The 21,641-nt window shown below is 39.2% G+C and overlaps 1 protein-coding gene across 2 annotated transcripts in view; it reads left to right on the forward strand.

Moving 5' to 3' along the window:
- The window catches only part of YLPM1 (YLP motif containing 1), a 63,754-nt gene that overhangs the window by 9,345 nt on the left and 32,768 nt on the right, over positions 1 to 21,641 (forward strand). For both annotated transcript variants that reach the window (XR_010663871.1, XM_065940074.1), the window contains exons 2-4: positions 885 to 1,121; positions 2,112 to 2,291; positions 3,663 to 4,657. Coding sequence is in view for 1 of the 2 variants with exons in the window: in XM_065940074.1 (XP_065796146.1) it covers positions 885 to 1,121; positions 2,112 to 2,291; positions 3,663 to 4,657 (1,412 nt within the window). In the remaining variant the exon portion in view is untranslated. The remainder of the gene's footprint in view (positions 1 to 884; positions 1,122 to 2,111; positions 2,292 to 3,662; positions 4,658 to 21,641) is intronic.

A 21,641-nucleotide genomic window follows, 5' to 3' on the forward strand; every position in this document is an offset into this window, starting at 1 on the left:
TCCCACGTGGCACGGAACAGCTAAGCCCGTGCGCCGCAGCTGTTGAGGCTGCTCTAGAGCGCGGGAGCCACGGCTACTGAGCCCCTGCGCTTCGGCTACTGAGCCCCTGCGCTCCATAGGCGGAGAAGTCACCACAGCGAGTGGTCCACGCCCTGCAGCTGGAGAAAAGCCTGCTTAGCCACACAGACCCAGCACAGCCAAAAATAAGGAAATAAAGTTAAAAGAGAAAGATTAATGATACAGCAGGGGCTTAAAAGCGGGAAGGACAATGCCAAAGAGAAGACTGAGAAAGGAGGTAGGACTGTTGGTTATATTCGTTAATCATGAGACCGCTATGGATAAAACTGAACAAACTAAAAGGCAAGTTAAAAACAAGTAGGTATGAATACTGGAAGGATTTACTCTGGTCGTTTAGGAGAAAGACTGCTTTCACCTCCAAAAGCATGTTTGTTTGTTTGTTTGTTTGTTTAAGACAGTAGAGAAGTATATTGAATTAATATGTATGGTTTAACTTCAGTTCCATTCAGTTCAATTGCTCAGTCGTGTCTGACTCTCTGCAACCCCATGAACCGTAGCACGCCAGGCCTCCCTGTCCATCACCAACTCCTGGAGTTTACCCAAACTCACGTCCATTGAGTCGGTGATGCCATCCAACCATCTCATCCTCTGTCGTCCCCTTTTCCTGGTTTAACTTAATTATATACATTTGGGGGGGAAATGGAAAGATCTTGTTTATTTGCCTTTTTCAGTTCAGCTTTACCTTTTATTATGTATAAGTACGTGAACACAGACACAGATGTAGCTCTCTGTCAAAACCATATCGCAGATATATAGGATTGTCAACTAAAATTCTTAAAAAAAAAAAAAAATGGTTTCTCTTGTAGGAACAGCAGCAGTATTGGTATCGACAGCACCTGCTTAGTTTGCAGCAGAGGACAAAAGTGCATTTGCCAGGACACAAAAAGGGTCCTATTGTAGCAAAGGATGCAGCCGAGCCAGTGAGAGAAGACGTTACTGTACCTGCCACCAGCCAAGTACCAGAACCCGCTGCATCTGAGGAGCCCCCATTACCGCCCACTAATGAAGATGTAGCGCCTCCTCTGCCACCTGAGGAGCCCCAGGTAACCGTGAAATTAATTACTTGGTATTTTTAAATTGTTCAGCTTCTTTTCTGACTCATATATATGTATGTCTGTATGTCTGTATGTATACCTTTGTTTTAAATGGATATATTTTTTTTCTTTTTTTTTTTTTAAGTTCATGTAAAATTTCTTCTGTGGAATAATCAGATGTATGCCTCAAGGGATTTAGAAAAGAACATTTTTTTCATGGTTTAAGTGAAATTGAAGAATTAGACACTCTTCTGAATTGAGCATCTAAGCACTAAAGGGATGCCAGGGTGGATGTTTTTATGTTGACAGCACAGGCAATAATTTAAGAGGTTCAGCTTTATTGTCAAACTGCCTGGGCTGTAGTCCAGGCGCTGCTTCTTACTGGTGGTGACTCGGAGCAAGTTAGTTCACCATTCTATGCTTCAATATCCTCATCTACAGAATGGGCATATTTAAATTGTAGCTTTTTTATAGAGCCAGTGAAGCCTTAAATGTGAGTGATAATCCGTGAAGCTTAGCCTACTGACTGGCACATGGAAAGTCCTCACATTGGTCCAAAGGTCATTGTTCTCCCAAGAGCCTTATGTGGAAACATTAATGAAACATAATGATTACATTGTAGTCAGCTGGTGAAAAGTGACTAATGGTGAAAAAGAGGTTTCTCATATAGTGGAAAGGACACTAACTGTGGGTCACTTTCTGCTGGGGAAATGGTTATCCTGTTTAGGAACAGTGAGGTGATTATTCTAGCAAAGACTGTGGGATTTGTAAATTCCTTTGTGTTAGTATTCATGATCACAGGATAAGACACTAAGATTTTAACAGAACTAAGTATTTTATCTAAAGATAGAATAGCTTTTCTCAGCCAGAGTTGCACGGATTCTGGACTTTATGATTCCATACTATTATAGCATAATACTTTATTACATATTCGGGTTTCTTGTAACTTGGTTGCTGTTTATGACTTAGAAAAAAGCATATCCCCTCTTTGACCTTCAGTCTGAGGACCCGGAAGAAGACGCCAGGTTAAAGCAGTTGCAGGCTGCAGCCGCGCACTGGCAGCAGCACCAGCAGCATCGAGTTGGCTTCCAGTACCAGGGAATCATGCAGAAGCATACTCAGCTCCAGCAGATCCTGCAGCAGTACCAGCAGGTTATACAGCATCCCCCACACATCCAGGTGAGAGCTTCCCCGGGACATGGGGGAGTGTCCCAGGTGTTTAAGGGATTTGTTTCTCATGAAAGAGGTTTAAGTGTGACAAAGGAAGAGGATCAGATGTTCCCCCTGGAGTGCCCACGTAGTTGTCACATTTGTCCCCTGTGGATTTTAAAAGATAACACACTACTACTGTCTGTAAAACTGGTAAACACTGAGGACTTAGTGTAGAGCACAGGAAGTTATATTCACTATCTTATAGTAACCTATAAGGGAAAAGATTTTGAAAAACAGCGTGTGTGTGTGTGTGTGTATATATTATATACATATATATATATATATATAGCTTTGCACCTGATACACAATATTGTCAATTAACTAGACTTCAGTTTAAAAAACACAGGGAATTCCCCGACAGTCCAGTGGTTAGGACTCTGAGCCTTCACTGCTGAGAGTGTAGATTCAATTGTTGGTCAGGTAACTATGCCCGCCAGCCCCCCCCCAGAAAAAAACAAAATAGAAAGAACCAGAACTTCCTATGTTGCTTCAAGTTAACCTGTGTTTTGCCTAAAAAAATACAAGCAAAAATCTACCAACAAGATCAAAGCAACCACCCCAGAAAGCCTATGCAAATATACCACAAAAGATGAAGTGACTTAGATCCTTGTATGTCTTGTATCTTTGAGGTATAAACTTATGTCTATAACAGATCATTTTCAGTTATAGTATTAAAAGGATCTATAGTAATATTAAAAACTTGAAAAATGCTGCTGAAATTTTATTTTATATTTGCTTTAGTGTTGATTTTTTTTTTAAAGCATATCCTTTTATTTTTAAAAAAATTATTTATTTTTGGCTATGCTGGTTCTTTGTTGCTGTGCAGGCTTTCTCTAGTTAGAGAGGTCGGAGGCTACTCTAGTTGCGATACACGAGCTTCTCATTGCAGTGGCTTCTCTTGTTGCAGAGCACAGGCTCTAGGCGCATGGGTTTCGGCAGTTGCAGCAGGAATGCTCAGTAGTTGTGGCTCGTGGGATCTAGATCACAGTCTCAGTAGTTGTGGCACGTGGGCTTCGTTGTGGGCATATGGGATCTTCCCTGAGCAGGGATCAAGCTCAGGTCCCCTGTGTTGGCAGGCAGATTTCTTACCCACTGCGCCACCAGGGAAGTGCAGTTGATTTTTTTTTCCGACTCTGTGATAACTTACATAATTAAGTTAAAAGGAGAAAGGCGAATGGTCACTATTGAAGGGATTTAACAAGCTTATCCTTAGCGTTCCTTAGTGTTGTGCTCCGAGTTCATAAGGCTTCAAGCGCCCTTGACTCCTTGATATTTCAGCTCAAAATTACTTCTCTCCTGTGAATGTCTTAAGAGTCATTTGCATCCCTCTGTTCATAGACCATGTCCGTAGATGTGCAGATGCGGCACTACGAGATGCAGCAGCAGCAGTTCCAACACCTCTACCAAGAATGGGAGCGGGAGTTTCAGCTCTGGGAGGAGCAGCTCCACTCCTACCCTCACAAAGATCAGCTCCAGGAGTATGAGAAGCAGTGGAAAACGTGGCAGGGACACATGAAAGCCACTCAGACCTATCTCCAGGACAAAGTCAGCGCACTTCAGAACGTGAAGAACCAGTACATGGGGAACATGTCCATGCCACCCCCGTTTGTCCCCTATTCTCAGATGCCTCCGCCCCCGCCAACGATGCCCCCGCCGGTATTGCCACCATCGCTGCCACCGCCAGTGATGCCCCCAGCCCTGCCAACGTCAGTCCCACCACCTGGCATGCCCCCACCCGTGATGCCACCGTCTCTACCGAGCTCTGTGCCCCCACCTGTGATGCCTCCATCTCTTTCTTCCGCGGGGCCACCGCCCGTCCTCCCCCCGCCTTCTCTGTCCTCAGCAGGGCCGCCGCCGGTCCTTCCACCACCTTCTCTGTCTTCGACTGCACCTCCCCCTGTCATGCCCCTTGCCCCGCTGTCTTCAGCCACACCTCCTCCAGGAATCCCTCCCCCCGGAGTTCCCCAGGGGATGCCTCCTCCCTTGACAGCAGCCCCAGTTCCACCGGCCTCCAGCTCTCAGAACTCACAAGTTCCCGAGAAACCTCGACCAGCACTGCTGCCCACCCCTGTGTCTTTTGGTTCAGCCCCACCCTCGGTTTACCATCCTCCACTGCAGTCAGCTCTTGGCCCATCAGACCAAGTGAATTCCAAAGCTCCTCTGAGCAAGTCTACTCTGCCGTACAGTTCGTTCTCATCCGAGCCAGGACTTGGGGAGTCTTCAGCTGCTCCATCTCAGCCACTCACCGCAGTCAAGGATATGCCAGGGAGGTCAGGTGGACTGCTTCCAGATCCTCCTAGAAGCAGTTACTTGGAAGGTCCAAGAGGCCCAAGGTAGGTCTGCCTTTTTATTTGGGGAGGGAGTGGGAAGTGGTAGGGGGTGGATGATGGCTGTTTTGCTGGTGTAGGTTGAGTAGGCTTTTACATTCTGTTTGTACTTTTATATACATTCCTGGTTTACAATGAATAATGTTAGTATTGTTCACTCTTTAGACATGGGATAATGAAATCTAGAAATGGCAACATACCGCCTTTCCTTGATGTCGCTGCTTTTATCCTGTATGTAGAGATTTTATTCCAGGATGAATGTAGTGGTTTTAAAGTAATGCTTACCAGTTTCTTAGTGACTTTGACTTTCAGCTTCAAAATCATTATTTATTTATTGATCTTTTTTACTCTTTGTTGATTTGACAAATAAATGGATTGGTAACTTCTTTTTGTGAGATGATGTGCTAGCTGTTGCAGATAAAAATGAATAAGTGTCTGGTGAAATAGGCAGTGAAATTTAAGGGTAAACAGGACTTTTATCCATTTGTTCAGCAAATATTTATTAAGTTTCTGCTCTGTGCTTCTAGCAGTGAATATAACATAATAGATAAAATCCCTGCCCCCATGGAACTTTTATCCTTTATATTTTCCTCTATTTAAGAGATGCTTTTCTCTTGTCTGAACCACATTTTTATTTAGAAAAGCACAAAAAATATTTACCAGTAGTTTCTAAATTTTTTCTTTTACCTTTTAAAAGGGGTTAATTTATTTTTCCAAATTTGTAAAAATATTTTTCCCCAAAGTTGGCCTAAATGATGATTTTCTTATAGAAAAACATTTTCAATCAGAATTTTTTCCAGTTGGAAATTGTACTGGAAATATATACTCCTTACACAAAATTTAGACAGAATAAGAAAGTATTGAAAAAAGTATATGTCACCTAATTCTACCATCTGGACATAATTTTTAAAACATATGTCATTAAAAATTGAATCATACTAAGTAATATTATTTTGTAACTTGATTTTTCACTTATCAGTATTGGTTAGTTTTCCATCTCAGTGTCGATGGGTCTACATTACCTAAATTCAATATTTGAAAACAAAATATGTCTTTTATTTATTCCCCAAGTTTATATTCAGAAAACAAAACTCCATCCAAAAATGAAAGCTAATTAGAGGCAATTGACACGAATTCCTCTGAGTACCAGAAGCCTTGTCAGAGGCATTACATATATTATCCCATGGAGTCTTCTTGGTAGCCTGTGAACTTGGCAGGTTTATCCCTACATTTTCCCTTTACAGACCAGGGCTGGAGAGGATTCGGGTCTTGCTCAGGATCATGAAGTGGGGGAGGTGAGCCTGCCTCCAACAGTGGGGGCTGAGCCCAGGGTCCCACGTGCAAGAGTGCTAGTTAAGCTCTGTGTCTCATGCTATGATCCAATGGTGTTCATCCTGTCAGTGATTAGAAGCGCATTTGTAGTCTGGGTTTATTTGGCATGTGTTTCATCTTGCTTTGACTTCCTGCTTAACTCCTGGATTGAGAGCATTGGTAACTGACGTGTGTGGCATTCTTGTAACCTCTGTCGTTCCCATACAACATAGGCTTCCTGCTCCTTTCTTTCTGGCCTACTAATGTTTTCTCTCTCCTGCCTACCAAAATCTTACTTTAGTAAATTTAGGACCTATTTTAAGTTTTTTCTTGCCTTAAGATACAGTTAATAATTTCAGCGCTAGGAGGATCTTATCAATTATCTAGTGTAATTTTCCCTCTATAGCAACTCACCTTGGTGTTGCATTTTAGTTTGTCATCCTGGGTCTTGCACATTACCTTATTTGTTCTTCTCCATCATCTCATGAAGTAAATGGGTAAAGGGAGCTGAGATTTGGAGAGGTTATATATAAATTGCCTCGGATGTCATAGCAAATATGGCTATGATGGCTGAGATGGGGTTAGAATCCAAGGCTTTCTGATCCACTCTTAAGTCCATTGCTCTTCCTGTGACAAGCAGTTGATGGACTCTACTTCAGCATTGCCACTGCAATGAGCAGCACTGCCCTATATGGTGTTGACAGTTTTCTAGAGATTTTATTTCTTACATTGAACATAGATGTTACTTTGACTCCTACATGTTGATTCTAGATCTGCCTGTGTGGTGCAGTACATAGTGGCTTACCCTGTTCTTCTTCAGGGTGTACCTACCATTGTTTAAAGACCATCCTCTTGTCTCCACCGGCCTTACCCGTTCTGCTCTGCCATCACATAAGCTGAAGTTCTGTTCTTTTCACACTAACATTGGTTCTAGCTTTCTGCTGTAATGTTCATGGTTCCTAGCTTTCTCCTGCTTTATTGTTTATGGTCCTTTGAAGAGCTCTTGGTTTGTCAGTCTGCTTCAGAATGAACACATACTTCAGATGGAGCAGACCATAGGCTTGTTACTGACTTTGACGTAAAGAATGTACTTATATAGCTGAACATACTGCTTTTTTTGGTGGGGGTTCAGTACTCTCATGGTGTTGACTCGTGTTGAGTGTAACATCAGTTTGGCCTCCTAGGTCTTTTTCATCTTACTGTTATTAAACCAGTTCTCTCTCACCCTGAATTTGTACAGTTTTTTGTCTTTTTTATTTTTTCTTTTTCTTATCTTTTCCCAAGACTTTACATTTTGTCTAGTTAGGTTTGGGCCTGCATTCCAGTCTGCTGAAATCTTGGTGAATGGAGGTTACAGTGCTTTTAGGTATGAGATACCCTTTCCCAGCTCTTTTCCACCTGCAGCTTTGATAAGAATGTCATTTTTTGTCCCTGAATTAGATGCTGCTCACATTTTTTACCTTAATCCTGCTCACAGTTTTCTGAAAATTCTGGATTTAGACTGCTTTTTAAAAACTGAAGGTTTACAAGAAGTCGAGTAACATAACTGCATTATATGTAAATAGCATACCACATTGTTGAGCATCTGAGGCAGCTTTTTGAAACTGTATATATGTGTATGTATCATTGAATTCACCAGGCCTTGTAGAAGACCTACCCTTGCTCCAGTAAACTGTCATGTTAGTAGATGTTGGTTTCCAAGTGTCTTTTAGTTTCAGTAATAAAACTTTTTTATTGAAGAGTAACATACAGAAATCATATGTACAAAATCATAAGTGTATGCCTTAGTAAATTTTCACGAATAGCTAGGCCCTACTCAAATCAAGAAATAGAAATTAATGGTGTCTGATGCAGTCTGAAAAACAGTAGAATGATCTCTCTTCATTTCCAAGGCAAATCATTCACTATCATGGTAATCCAAGTCTGTGCCCCAACCAGTAATGCTGAAGGAGCTGAAGTTGAACAGTTCTATGAAGACCTACAAGATCTTCTAGAACTAACACCCCAAAAAGATGTCCTTTTCATTATAGGGGATTGGAATGGAAAAGTAGGAAGTCAAGAAACACCTGGCGTAACATGCAAATTTGGCCTTGGAGTACAGAATGAAGCAGGGCAAAGGCTAATAGAGTTTTGCTAAGTGAACGCACTGGTCATAGCAAACACTTCTTCCAGCAACACAAGAGAAGACTCTACACATGGACATCACCAGATGGTCAATACCAAAATCAGATTGATTGTATTGTTTGCAGCCAAAGATGGAGAAGCTCTATACAGTCAGCAAAAACAAGACCGGGAGCTGATTGTGACTCATATCATGAATTTCTTATTGCCAAATTCAGATGTAAACTGAAGAAAGTAGGGAAAACCACTAGACCATTCACATATGACCTAAAAATCCCTTAGGATTATACAGTAGAAGTGAGAAATAGATTCAAGGGATTAGATCTGATAGACAGAGTGCCTGATGAACTATGGATAGAGGTTTGTGACATTGTACAGGAGACAGGGATCAAGACCATCCCCTAGAAAAAGAAATGCAAAAAAGCAAAATGGCTGTCTCAGGAGGCCTTACAAATAGCTGTGAAAAGAAGAGAAGCAAAAAGCAAAGGAGAAAAGGAAAGCTATACCCCTTTGAATGCAAATTCCAAAGAATAGTAGTGAGAGATAAGAAAGCCTTCCTCAGTGATCAGTGCAAAGAAATAGAGGAAAACAATAGAATTAGAAAGACTAGAGATCTCTTCAAGAAGATTAGGGGTATTAAGGGAACTTTTCATGCAAAGATGGGCTCAATAAAGGACAGAGATGGTATGGACCTAATAAAAACAGAAGATAGTAAGAAGAGGTGGCAAGAATACACAGAACTATACAAAAAAGATCTTCAAAACCCAGATAATCACAATGGTATGATCACTCACCTAGAGCCAGACATCCTGGAATGCGAAGTCAAGTGGGCCTTAGGAAGCATCACTATGAACAAAGCAGTGGAGGTGATATAATTCCAGTTGAGCTATTTCAAATCCTAAAAGATGATGCTGTGAAAGTGCTGCACTCAATATGCCAGCAAATTTGGAAAACTCAGCAGTGGCCACAGGACTGGAAAAGGTCAGTTTTCATTCCAGTCCCAAAGAAAGGCAATGCCAAGGAATGCTCCAACTACTGCACAATTGCAGTCATCTCACACACTAGTAAAGTAATGCTGAAAATTCTCCAAGCTAGGCTTTAACAGTATGTGAACCGAGAACTTCCAGATGTTCAAGCTGGTTTTAGAAAAGGCAGAGGAACCAGAGGTCAAATTGCCAGCATTCGTTGGATTATTGAAAAAGCAAGAAAATCCCAGAAAAACATAAATTTCTGCTTTATTGACTATGTCAAAGCCTTTGACTGTGTGGCTCACCGTAAACTGGAAAATTCTTAAAGAGATGGGGATACCAGACCACCTGACCTGCCTCTTGAGAAACCTGTATGCAGGTCAGGAAGCAACAGTTAGGACTGGACATGGAACAACAGACTTGTTCCAAATAGGAAAAGGAGTACGTCAAGGCTGTATATTGTCAGTCTGCTTTTTTAACTTATATGCAGAGTACATCACGAGAAATGCTGGGCTGGAGGAAGCACAAGCTGGAATCAAGATTGCCAGGAGAAATATCAATAACCTCAGATATGCAGATGACACCACCCTTATGGCAGAAAGTGAAGAACTAAAGAGCCTCTTGATGAAAGTGAAAGAGGAGAGTGAAAAAGTTGGCTTAAAGCTCAACATTCAGAAAACTAAGATCATGGCATCTGGTTCCATCACTTCATGGCAAGTAGATGGGGAAATGGTGGAAACAGTGACAGACTTGATTTTTTGGAGCTCCAAAGTCACTGGAGACGGTGACTGCAGCCATGAAATTAAAAGACGCTTACTCCTTGGAAGAAAAGTTATGACCAACCTAGACAGCATATTAAAAAGCAGAGACATTACTTTGCCAACAAAGGTCCGTCTAGTCAAGGCTATGGTTCTTCAGTAGTCAGGTGTGGATGTGAGAGTTGGGCTATAATGAAAGCTAAGCATGGAAGAATTGATGCTTTTGAACTGTGTTGTTGGAGAATACTCTTGAGAGTCCTTTGGGCTGCAAGGACGTCAAACCAGTCCGTCCTAAAGGGAATCAGTCCTGAATAGTCATTGGAAGGACTGGTGCTGAAGCTGAAACTCCAGTACTTTGGTCACCTGATGTGAAGTGACTCATTTGAAAAGACCCTGATGCTGGGAAAGATTGAGGGCAGGAGGAGAAGGGGGCGACAGGATGAGATGGTTGGGTGGCGTCACTGACTCAATGGACATGAATTTGAGTAAACTCCCAGGAGTTGTTGATGGACAGGGAAGCCTGGCATGCGGCAATCAATGCGGTTGCAAAGAGCCGGACATGACTGAGCATCTGAACTGAACTGACAAGTCTTGCTCATGCCCCTTCCCATTTTTCCTTATCCCAAGGTAACCACTGTACCAACTTCTTACGTGAATGGTTATTTTTGCCTATTTCTGAACTTTGTATTTTGGTAAATGGACTCATGCTGTATGTACTTTTTTAAGTCTGGCACCTTTTCCTTGACCTTATGTGGTTGTGAGATTCGTCGGTGGTGGTCATCCTCGTTCCTGTACGGGGTTTTATTGTGTGAATATACCAATGTGTTCATCCATTCTAATTTGGTGGTCATTTGAGTTTTCTAGCATAACACTGCATTGTGCCTTTGGTGCTATATATGTCCCTTTAGATACGCACGTGTGTATGTGTGCATGTGTGTTTGTACTTAATTTTGTTTAGATGTGTACACCAAGGATCAGAATTGCTTTGTCACAGGAGTATGAATAATATTCTACTTTGATAAATATAGTCAGTTGTCCAAAGTGGTTGTGTCAGTTTATACTCTCATCATCAGTGTTTCTGTACTGCAATTTTTTTATACCCTCCTCAACACTTGGTATTATTGAACTTTAAAATTTTAGCAGTCTTGGTGGGTGTCTAGTGATACTGTAATATGGATTTAATTTATATTTCCCTGATGATGAATGAAATTGGCTTCTATTTGATTATCATTCAGTTGGATTTCCTCTTGTGAAACACCGGTTCAAGTCTTTTCCCTATTTTTCTGTTGGGTTGTTTTTTTTCTTACTGGTTTGTAGGAGTTCTTTATATAGACTAGATATCAGTTCTTTGTATATCCTATGTCTAAATTGTCTTGACTATTTCTCACTCTGCAGCACTTTTTGCATTCTTAACCTTCAGATAAGAAAAGTACTACTACTAGAAAAGTACTAGTCTTCACTGTACTATTTAGATGGTCCAGTGGAACCTTTTTATTTTTTTTAATTTAAAAATAACTCTATAAATAACTTACAGAAGTAAGAATAAAGGGATAAGGAAAACAACTTACTAGAAATTTTAATAAAACTTTAAGACTAAAAATTCTTGCATCCAGTAAATTTTGGCACACAGACATTATAGAAGATGAAATAATTCTGTCATGTATTCTTTTTTTTTTTTTTTTTTTAATAGGGGAAGAGTCAGATGATGTTTATTGGGACAGGAAACATTATATAACCATTAAATAATACTTAATAGAGGGTTTCTACTGCATTCTCTTTCTTCATGTTTCACTTGAAGTGTTTCTCGGGACATCCCTGGCAGTCTAGTGGTTAAGACAGTGCTGCCAATGCAAGGGGCCTGAGTTCAATCCTTGGTCAAGGAACTAAAATCCCATCGTGGTGTGACTGAAAGATTTTAAAAAAAAGTTTCTCCACTCCTTGTATATAGTAGGAAAAAAAGCGTTCATGGGATTTAAGCCGGTGTGGGTTGCTCTCCTGTTCACTCCTGTTCAAGCCCAGCAGTCAGGACCATCATTTCCAGTTCCCCAGGATGGAAAGGCCATCCATCTGTTCATTAAATATAATGCTCAGGGACTGACAGTAAATGGAAGTCTGAATTGAAACAAGGACCTCCTGTCTTCATCTTTAATAGGAGACTTTCTCTTAGACCACAAGTGTGCCATAGGTTAATTCTGCAGACCTTCAATAACGGGACCTCCGCCTGGGGCAGCCAGCCTGGGTCCTTCCATTTGTATCCACCGACGAGAGAATGATTTGCAACATCAAGCACTGGAAAAGCCGACAATAGCACTGTATTTAATGGGGGAAAACTTTCCTTTTAATGTTGGCCGTGACAGGTCTTTGTTGCAGCTTGTGGGCTTTCTCTAGTTGTGGGGCATGGTCTTAGTTGCCCCTTGGTATATGGGGTCTTATGAATAGTTCCCCAACCAGGAATTGAACCCTAGTCCCCTGCATTAGAAAGTGGGTTTTTTTTTGTTTTTTTTTTTTTTTTAAATATTATTTTATTAGTTGGAGGCCAATCACTCTACAACATTTCAGTGGGTCTTGTCATACATTGACATGAATCAGCCATAGAGTTACACGTATTCCCCATCCCGATCCACCCTCCCACCTCCCTCTCCACCCGACTCCTCAGGGTCCTCCCAGTGCACCAGGCCCGAGCACCTGACTCATGTATCCCACCTGGGCTGGTGGTCCGTTTCACCATAGATAATATACATGCTGTTCTTTCAAAACATCCCACCCTCACGTTCTCCCCCAGAGTTCAAAAGTCTGTTCTGTACTTCTGTGTCTCTTTTTCTGTTTTGCATATAGGGTTATCGCCACCATCTATCTAAATTCCGTATATATGCGTTAGTATACTGTAATGTTCTTTATCTTTCTGGCTTACTTCACTCTGTATAATGGGCTCCAGTTTCATCCATCTCATTAGAACTGATTCAAATGAATTCTTTTTAAGACATTATAGAAGATGAAATAATTCTGTCATGTATTCTTTTAGCAAAGCAAAATGGTCTAGGTTCTTGCCAAAGATACATGAGGAAGTCTTTTTCTGTTTAATAGCTGGCTGACAATGCCATATTTCCTTTCTGTCCTTAGAAATATATTGTTCACTCATCCTCTCTTGAGTTTGAGAATATTCATCTAGAATATTGTCATCTGAGGACTCTTAAGAGATTCGCTTGTATGATTAATTTCACATTTTTATTAGAACCTAGAGTATAGCTGTCTCTGCATTTATCTTTAATTCATCTAATAATTTTGACACAACTTTCTCTGACACTTTTGTCAGGATATGAAAATTTCTCAATTCTCAATTGTGCTCAATGAAGCCTAAAAGCAGACTGCAATATTTTGGGCAACACAGGAGGGGTGACAGCTTATTTCACAATTCTATCATTCTTTTGTTGTCTTCATATTTTAACCTTTAGCATAGTTGGGGGTAATTGATAAGTAATGATGAATAATAATGAATTCTAGGATTAGAAAATCACAAAATATTTCATTATATAGGAAAAAAAGTCACTGAAGATCCCATAATGTATCTTAGATTTATGAAAGAATTCAGTGGACCTATATGGTAATTGCAAGATAAGCTTTGTTCTGTTTTTCAAAAGGTGAATTTTCTCTCTGTTCTTAGGAAGGCCTGTAAGAGATAAAGTCATGAACTATCAATCCTTAAAAACAGAACTGTTTAAAAAAAAATTTAAAAACCAAAATTGGATCCAGTGAGCCGAAATGAACCCTAAGAGTGAATGGTATCTTTTGATTAATAGATATTCTTGGTTTTTTAATTTAGTAGTCTAATTTACTGATCTTTTCTTTATGATTTGTGCTTTTTCATGTCTTATTTCAGAAATCTTTGCTTACTCCAAGGTCATAAATACATTATTATCTTTTGTCTTTTATTGTCTTACTTTTTATTTTAAAACCAACGATCCTTATAGTTTTTTTTTTTTTTGGTTACCATATGGTATGAGGCAGGGTATAAATTTCATTGTTTTCTATATAGCTATCAAGTTGACACCAGTACCATCTATTGAAAAAAAGCATCTTTTTCTTACTACTTTGCAGTGTCTCCTTCATCATAAGTGAATATATGTGTGGATTTGTCTGTCTGTCCTTCCACCAGTGTCATACAGTTTTAATTTCTATAGCTTCATAATGAATCCTGATCTCTCTTAGTGTAAGTCCTCCAATTCTGTGTTTCTAGATCAGGGGTGACCAAACTGTTTCTGTAAAGGGCCGGATGGTAAATGTTTTTAGGCTTTGTGGTCCATATTTAGTCTCTTTGAAACATTTTTCTTTGTTGCTTTCATTAGCCTATGAAATATTTTAAAAATTACTCTTAACTGAGTTTGAAGCATGGGCCATAGCTTGCTGACCCCTGATCTGGATTATCTTGACTATGCTTGGTCCTTTCTATTTCCCCTATAATGTAAGTAGCTTGTCACTTAAAAAAAAGAAAAAAAAACTGCTGGAATTTTGATGAACATCGTATAGATTCTATTGATGATATTGAGGAAGAACTGACATTTTTATAATATCAAGATTTCTGATCAGTTTTACCCACTTGTGGTTAGTTTTAGGATTGAAATTATGACCTCTTCCATTCTGTAGCTATCTTACTAGGATTAGCAAGGGTCTATTAATACCATACTTTTTCTTAATGCTTCCATTTTTCATGGCTGTTTCTGTTTATAATGTTTACTTCTCTTTGGAATTTTGATTTTAAAATCTTAGTTATACATATTAGAAAATGATATTTCACGTGAAAACCAAAAGGGCAAGCATTCGATTCCAGAATTTAGCATCTTGTGATTTCCATGATCTGCTGATGTGTGTTTATATAAATATTGTGATAATCAGACATTATTATCTTGTTTAAGGGTATTTATATTTCTGTATCCCTCTTAAGTTTTTGTACCCAATTTGGATTGTATTTTTTGTATCACATTTTGAAAATTTGTTCCTAGTTCTAATGGTCTCATGCCTAGTTTTAGGCATGAGTTTAATGTTTACAGTAAATATTTAATGACATAGAGAGATGCTTACAAATGAAGCTAAGAGGGAAAAAAACAGGATTAAATTTATCTTTTAGAAGTTTCTGAAATACCTAACTATACAAGCAAAAATTTTCAAAATATTTAAACACCAGATGTTTGTCTATTTTTCATTTCATCTAGCCAGTGTACAATGCGTGTGTTTTGTGTGATTGTATTGAGCAAATGTATACTATGTTTGTACTTTATTTCCAATACGTTTTTATATGTTAAAAAGGTCATAGTATTTCATTGTGTTGATGTGAAGATGGCTTATTTTTGTATGTATGTTTAATATGAGTAACTTTTAATACATTTATTCCAAGGGCCGAAAAGGTCTTTACTTTATAAATCAAAAAGGTTTTGATAGTTTGACATTTTGTAACATCCTTCAACTTTGAAAAATTTCAAGTGCAGTATTGATAACTATTAGTGGTTGCCATTTGTATGTAGTGCTGAAAGTATATTTCAGTTGGTTTAACATATTTCTGACCACCAAAATAAAAATAAAATGATGATCCTTGGCTGCTGGTCAGCAATTTTATGTGAAAGCAAAACACCCTCCCCTTTCATGGACACTGTATTATATATGCAGGCATGAGGTTTACAGAAGTGATTTCATTACCTTTTACAGCTTTTCTGCCTTGTTCATTTCTTTATCTTCACACCTTTTAGTGCTTCCTGCTTCCTTTATCCTTTCCTCTGGCCTTTGCACGTGCTCTGCACTTTGTTCGTAATCCCTTTTCTGTCATCTTTTGCTTTATCGATTCCTATTTTTTCTGCCCTGGGGATGGGACTTCTGTAGTTAATGTGTTGAGAACCTTCAGTGAGTCAGACATTGGGAATACTTCAGTGAGCGAGACCAACACGCCCCACATTTATCAAATTCTGTTCTGATTGTTGATTTACTTGTCTCATTCTTCTTATGGACTCTGAACTTGCGGTTAGGTATCAATTTATTTACAGCACTAACACAATACTTGACAATTAGTAGGTGTTCAATAAATGTTGCATATGCCAAATATCTCAGTTATGGATAAAATACTTAGGGCATTCACAGATTAGTTAGAAAGTAGTTCATTCATATTCTGAAGTTGATTATAATACTACCTAACATATTAAAGAATGTTCTTATACTGATTTGTATATTGTGTATAGGCTTCTCTTACCACTGATAGGAACTAATAATTCCTGGATTGATTACAGAACAGATGATTTTACACCTTTTTAATGGCCTAACATGTTATTCTAGGCACTTTAATAAATTAATGAATGTAACTTCAAGAAAAGGAACCAAATCATCACAAAACCTGAAATGGCATCCTTTTTTCCTTCATAAATATGTGGTCTCTGTCCTTAGCATTGAGACATACCGTTTTTTTGGCTGGGCCATGCGGCTTGTGGGATATTAGTTCCCTGACCAGGGATCAAAGTGGAAATGTGGCATCCTAACCTGGACTTCCCTGCGGTGTACCTTTGACAAGCATTTGGTCAGCTCCTTTCCCCTTTGTCCAATAATAACTGTGTCAAGCCTTCACTGTTTTGCATAGATATTCTGTGTTAATGCTGCCTTCTCTGTCTCAGTAAACATTGTTTCTCTTTGTATCCTTAATTTTGCTCCCTGCCCCAGAGAGAGAATCAAGGCTTTCAGGCCCTTTGAAACTTTCTTCTCTGCCTTACCACTACTTAAGTTGCAATCCTCATTGTTCTTGTGGTCTCAGAAGAAGCCCTTTTCCTGGTTAAAGTTTACACTCTTTGTGTGTCTGTTAAAGAAATACATTTTTAATCAAAATGATACATGCATATGATTTTTTTAAAAATCAAGAGAAATAACTGCCCACTGCTCCAAACCACCCTCAATGTGTTTAGATGCTAACAACAGCTTCTAATTCTTCAGCTGTTTCTTTTGGTAATTACCTCATATTACTAAAGAATGTGCTGTTCCTTTTGTCATTTATATGTTTTATTTATTTATTTTTCCTGTCCCTTCCCATCCCCCCCTTTTTTTTCTTTTATACATTTTAAATACTACTTATTTACTTCCTATTCTGATAGGTAAAATTTAGTTCTTAAAATTTAGTTCTGTAACCCCATCTGCCCAACATATTTATATCATTGTTTTTAAATAAATCAGTAAGTAATGTTGTTCATAGAGGTGAGCAGTATACTGATTACGTTTTCTTTAGTTTAATAACCTTCTTTTTTTTTTTTAGAATTTCCAGTTGCTGTTCTTCTTGCAACATCTTTAAAATAATCCTGTTAACTCCAGTCCCAAAAGCACCTCTTTTTCTCTTGAGATCTCTCTCCCAAATTCGTGCCATCCTCTTGCTTTTACCTGGGTTGGTTGGCTGCTCTGAAGATCTGTCATGTGGCTGTTATTCCATCATTTCCTTTGACTCTTATTCTAGATTGGATTGACGGTTTGTTGAGTCTCATGGCTTTCTGTTTGTGGTTTAGTGCCTCCTTTTCCTGGAGTGCTTGTTCAATTAACTAAAAAATTGTGGGTTGGAAGTAAGTTCCCTGAACTCTTGTATGCCTGAAAATGTTTTAATCTAACTTCACACTTGATTAGTAATTTGAGTATATAATTTGAAGTTGAATATATTTTATTATAATTTATTTAAACTAAAAAACAAAAGAAAATAAAAAGTTTACCCATTTCTCCCACCTCCCACACCCCACCTCTGGCAACTATCAATGTGTTCTCTGTATCTAAGAGCTTGGTTTTTTAATTAATTAAATTTGTTTTCTAAGATTCCACATCTAAGAGAGGTCATATTTAACTTAGTTAGCATAATTCCCTGGTGGTCCATTTATATTGTCACAAATAGCAAGATTTTATTCTTGTAACATTCCATCCAGTATATGCTACATCTTCTTTGTTCATTCATTCATCAGTGGACACATAAGTTGTTTCCATATCTTGGCTATTGTAAGTAATGCTGCAGTGAACATGGTGGGGGGCCGGAGGGCATGTATCTTTTTGAGTTAGTTTTTTCGTTTTCTTCTCCAGTAAATACCCAGAAATGGAATTGCTGGGTCACATGATAATTCTATTTTTAGTTTTTTGAAGAGCCTCCATACTGTTTTCCATAATAGCTACACCAGTTTACATTCCCACCAACAGTGCACAAGGGTTCCCTTTTCTCTGTATCCTTACCAACACTTGTTATTTCTAGTCTTCTTGACAATAGCCTTTCTAACAAGTGTAAAGTAGCATCTCATTGTGGTTTTGATTTGCATTTCCGTTACTGGTATAGGGCATCTTTTCATGTACCTCTTGGCCATCTGTGTGTCTGCTTTGGAAAAATGTCTGTTTAGATCTGCTCATTTTACTTTATTTTTATTTTGTTTTAGATCTGCTCATTTTAAAATCAGGTTGTCTCATATTTTGCTATTGAGTTGCATGAGTTCTTTTTATATTTTGTAATTAGCCCCTTATCAGATACATGAACTTGATCAGTCGTGTTCGACTCTTTGTGATTCCATGAATGGTAGTCTGTCAGGCTCCTCCATCCATGGAATTTCCCAGGCAAGAATAGTGGAGTGGGTTGCCATTTCCTTCTCTAGGGGATCTTCCAGACCAGGGGATTGAACCCAAATCTCCCACTTTGCAGGCAGACTCTTTACCAGCTGAGCCACCAGGGAAGCCCATCAGAACATGATTTGCAAATATTTTCTACCATTCAGTAGGCTTCCCTTTCATTTTATTGATGGTTTGCTTCACTGTGCAGAAGCTTTTTAGTTTGATGCAGTCCTACTTTTTGATGTAGTCCTGCTTTCGTTTCCTTGCTTTTGATGTTTAGAATAAAAAAAATCATTGCCAAGACCTGTGTCAAGGAGCCTGCTGCCTTTTGTTTCTTTTAGAAGTTTCATGATTTCAGGTCTTACACTTGTCTTTCATCCATTTTGAGTTAATTTTTTGTATAATATATGGTAGTAGTCCAGTTTCATTCTTTTGCATGTGGCTGGCTGTTCTCAGTAACATTTATTTAAGAGACTATCCTATCTCCAGTGTATATTCTTGGCTCCTTTGTCATGAATTAGTTGACTGCATGCGCCTGGGTTTGTTTTTGGGCTCTCTCTTCTGTTCCATTGATATGTATGTTTGTTTTTGTACCAGTGCCATACTATTTAATAGTTTTCAGTTCAGTTCAGTCGCTCAGTCGTGTCCGACTCTTTGTGACCCCATAGACTGCAGCAGGCCAGGCCTCCCTGTCCATCACCAACTCCCAGAGTTTACTCAAACTCATGTCCATTGAAGTTGAACATAATTTAGGATCAGTGTTTAGGGTCAGCAAGAATTCTCTTTTCTTTTGTTACCTAGTATAACTTGTGCTGTTCTGATTCATTTCCTTTTTAGATGGTTTCTCCCTACTAGTAGGAAATTTTTATTTAATCTTCATCATTTTAATATTTTATAGTGGTTTTTATTTGTTCAGTATTAACTGTACTGGATACTTAATGAACTGGGCCCTTTCCATCTGGAAATTAGAGTCTAACTCTGGGAAATTTCTTCATTTATTTCTTTATTTTTTCTCTTGTTTTCTGTTTTTCTTTTTCTGGAACTCCTCATTTGTAGGATTTTGAACCTGCTATATTTCTTTCTGTTCTCTCTCATTTTGTTAAACTTTCTGAGATACTTCTGGTCCTTTTGTTGCCTATTTTATTTTGAGAATTAAATAATTTCTATAGTTCTTCTGGTTCTGATCCTTTTTTATATATAGCAAATTGTTCTTGATTTACTGATACTATATCTGAAGAATTCTCTCTGAGGATACTAACTTGAGAGTTCTTTTTTTTTTTTTTTTAAGTTCTCTTCTGCTTTTTTGCATTATTGCTCTTTCTTCCAGATCCATATTTTCTTCCTTTCATTTTGGAGGCATTCCTCAAATATATTGTGATCTTTAATTGTCCATTTATACTTAAGAGAGGGAGACAGTGAAACTGATGGGGTACTGTTTATGCGTGTGGAGGGGGGCCTCATCAATTGTCAGACTTTGCTGTAGGAGATAGGCCAGAGGATCGTCTGCTAATGCTAAGTGAAGTCACTCAGTTGTGTCCGACTCTTTGCGACCCCATGGATTGTAGCCCACCAGGCTCCTCTGTCCATAGGATTCTCCAGGCAAGAATACTGGAGTGGGTTGCATATAGCAGGGGATCCTCAAACTCAGGCATTTAGGGACAGTTCAAGCCCAGGGAATGGCTGATTGATGGTTTAGAACATGGATTTTAATTTGCATCATTTTAGCCCCAAGTCTTACCTAATCTTTTCACCAGCATCCCTGGCATCTGAGAATCCTGACCCTCCCTGGGTTTCTGTGGGCAAGCCAGCCCCATTTTGATCCCAGCACTCTAAACTGCAGCTCCATTTGTTACCACTCATGTTTGTTCTTTGTCGTTCAGAGTTTAAAAACAAGATTCTCATCTGCCGGTGGCCCCTTCTCTCTGTTTGTAGTGAGTTTATGCATTTTTAAATTCCTTGTGATGACTGTGTCAGCTTAACTGGGCTGAAGTACATTTCCCAGAGTTCTTTTGCTTCTGTGTTTCTGGTTAGGGTGGGTCACGGGGTGGGGGGGATTTTGTATCTAAGGTGAAATATTTATCCCTGGACAAATTTCCCCAGAAAAGATTATAAAGTCTCTCTTTTTTTGTTTTTGGGGAAATGGACTTCATACTCCCTATCTGGCTCACATCCCCTCTTTGATAGTCTGTGACTGAAATTCTGAGATGTAAAGCTAGCTATTACTAATACATGGAGAAGGAAATGGCAACCCACTCCAGTGTTCTTGCCTGGAGAATCCCAGGGACGGGGGAGCCTGGTGGGCTGCCGTCTGTGGAGTCGCACAGAGTCAGACACGACTGAAGCAACTTAGCAACAGCAGCAGTACTAATACATCTTATGTTAAATGATTAGGAAGAAGAATCAATCAGAAATATCTGACTAATAAATATGTATATATTGAAACATTTCATAGCCAATGTTAAGGAAGAACTACTCTATCACAGCCCATATTTCTGCAATTGGTCATGTAATTTCAATTGGTGTTTATAAGTACCTTCTTTCTCTGCTTAATCCACATTCTCTTTGCTCTCAGCGAGCACCTCAGCTTGTCCAGGTTTCCTGCCTGGTGAAGTGTCCCAAACGTTCATTCTTGAAAGGTCTAAGGTATTCTCAGCCCTGCCTGGATTGAGCAATTGTAGTTTTGTCTTGACTTTAGTCATAGGACATAGACGGTAGTAAGGCGTGTCCTGGAGGATCTCCTCCATTCCAGACACAGCCTCACCCTCACTGTATAAAAAGCACCCAGTGTCCCCTTGAAAGACAGTGTTCCTCACCCAAGCCAGCACAGTAATAACCCCCTTCTTTGCCTGTCGATTCAGCAGCCGAAGTGGCCAGATGGCAGTCTGAACTGGAGCTCTAGTAGAGTCATTGTTGTCTCCCCCGATAGGCATTCCTCCCTTGGAAACTAAAACTTCCAGATCAGCAAAGCCTAAGGTCACAGGAATAGGAAGTCAATATTTTGCTGAAACTGAATTTATTACTCTCATTTATTTCCCTAACAAATGAAAGAAAAACCCTTCTATTTCTCTTTAGAGGCATGAAAGGCATTACTGTCACCTCAGCCAGAAACCCTGGAACCATGCTAGTTCTTCCTTTTCCAGTATTTTAAATTGCACCTGTTAGAAGATTTATCAGCTTTACCGTCCTTTGCATCTCTCACTTTTATCTCCTTTTCATCCTCATATCAGTTACTGTCTTAGAACA

Source organism: Muntiacus reevesi, chromosome 7 (genome assembly GCF_963930625.1).
Source record: "Muntiacus reevesi chromosome 7, mMunRee1.1, whole genome shotgun sequence".
NCBI classification, from domain to species: domain Eukaryota; kingdom Metazoa; phylum Chordata; class Mammalia; order Artiodactyla; family Cervidae; genus Muntiacus; species Muntiacus reevesi.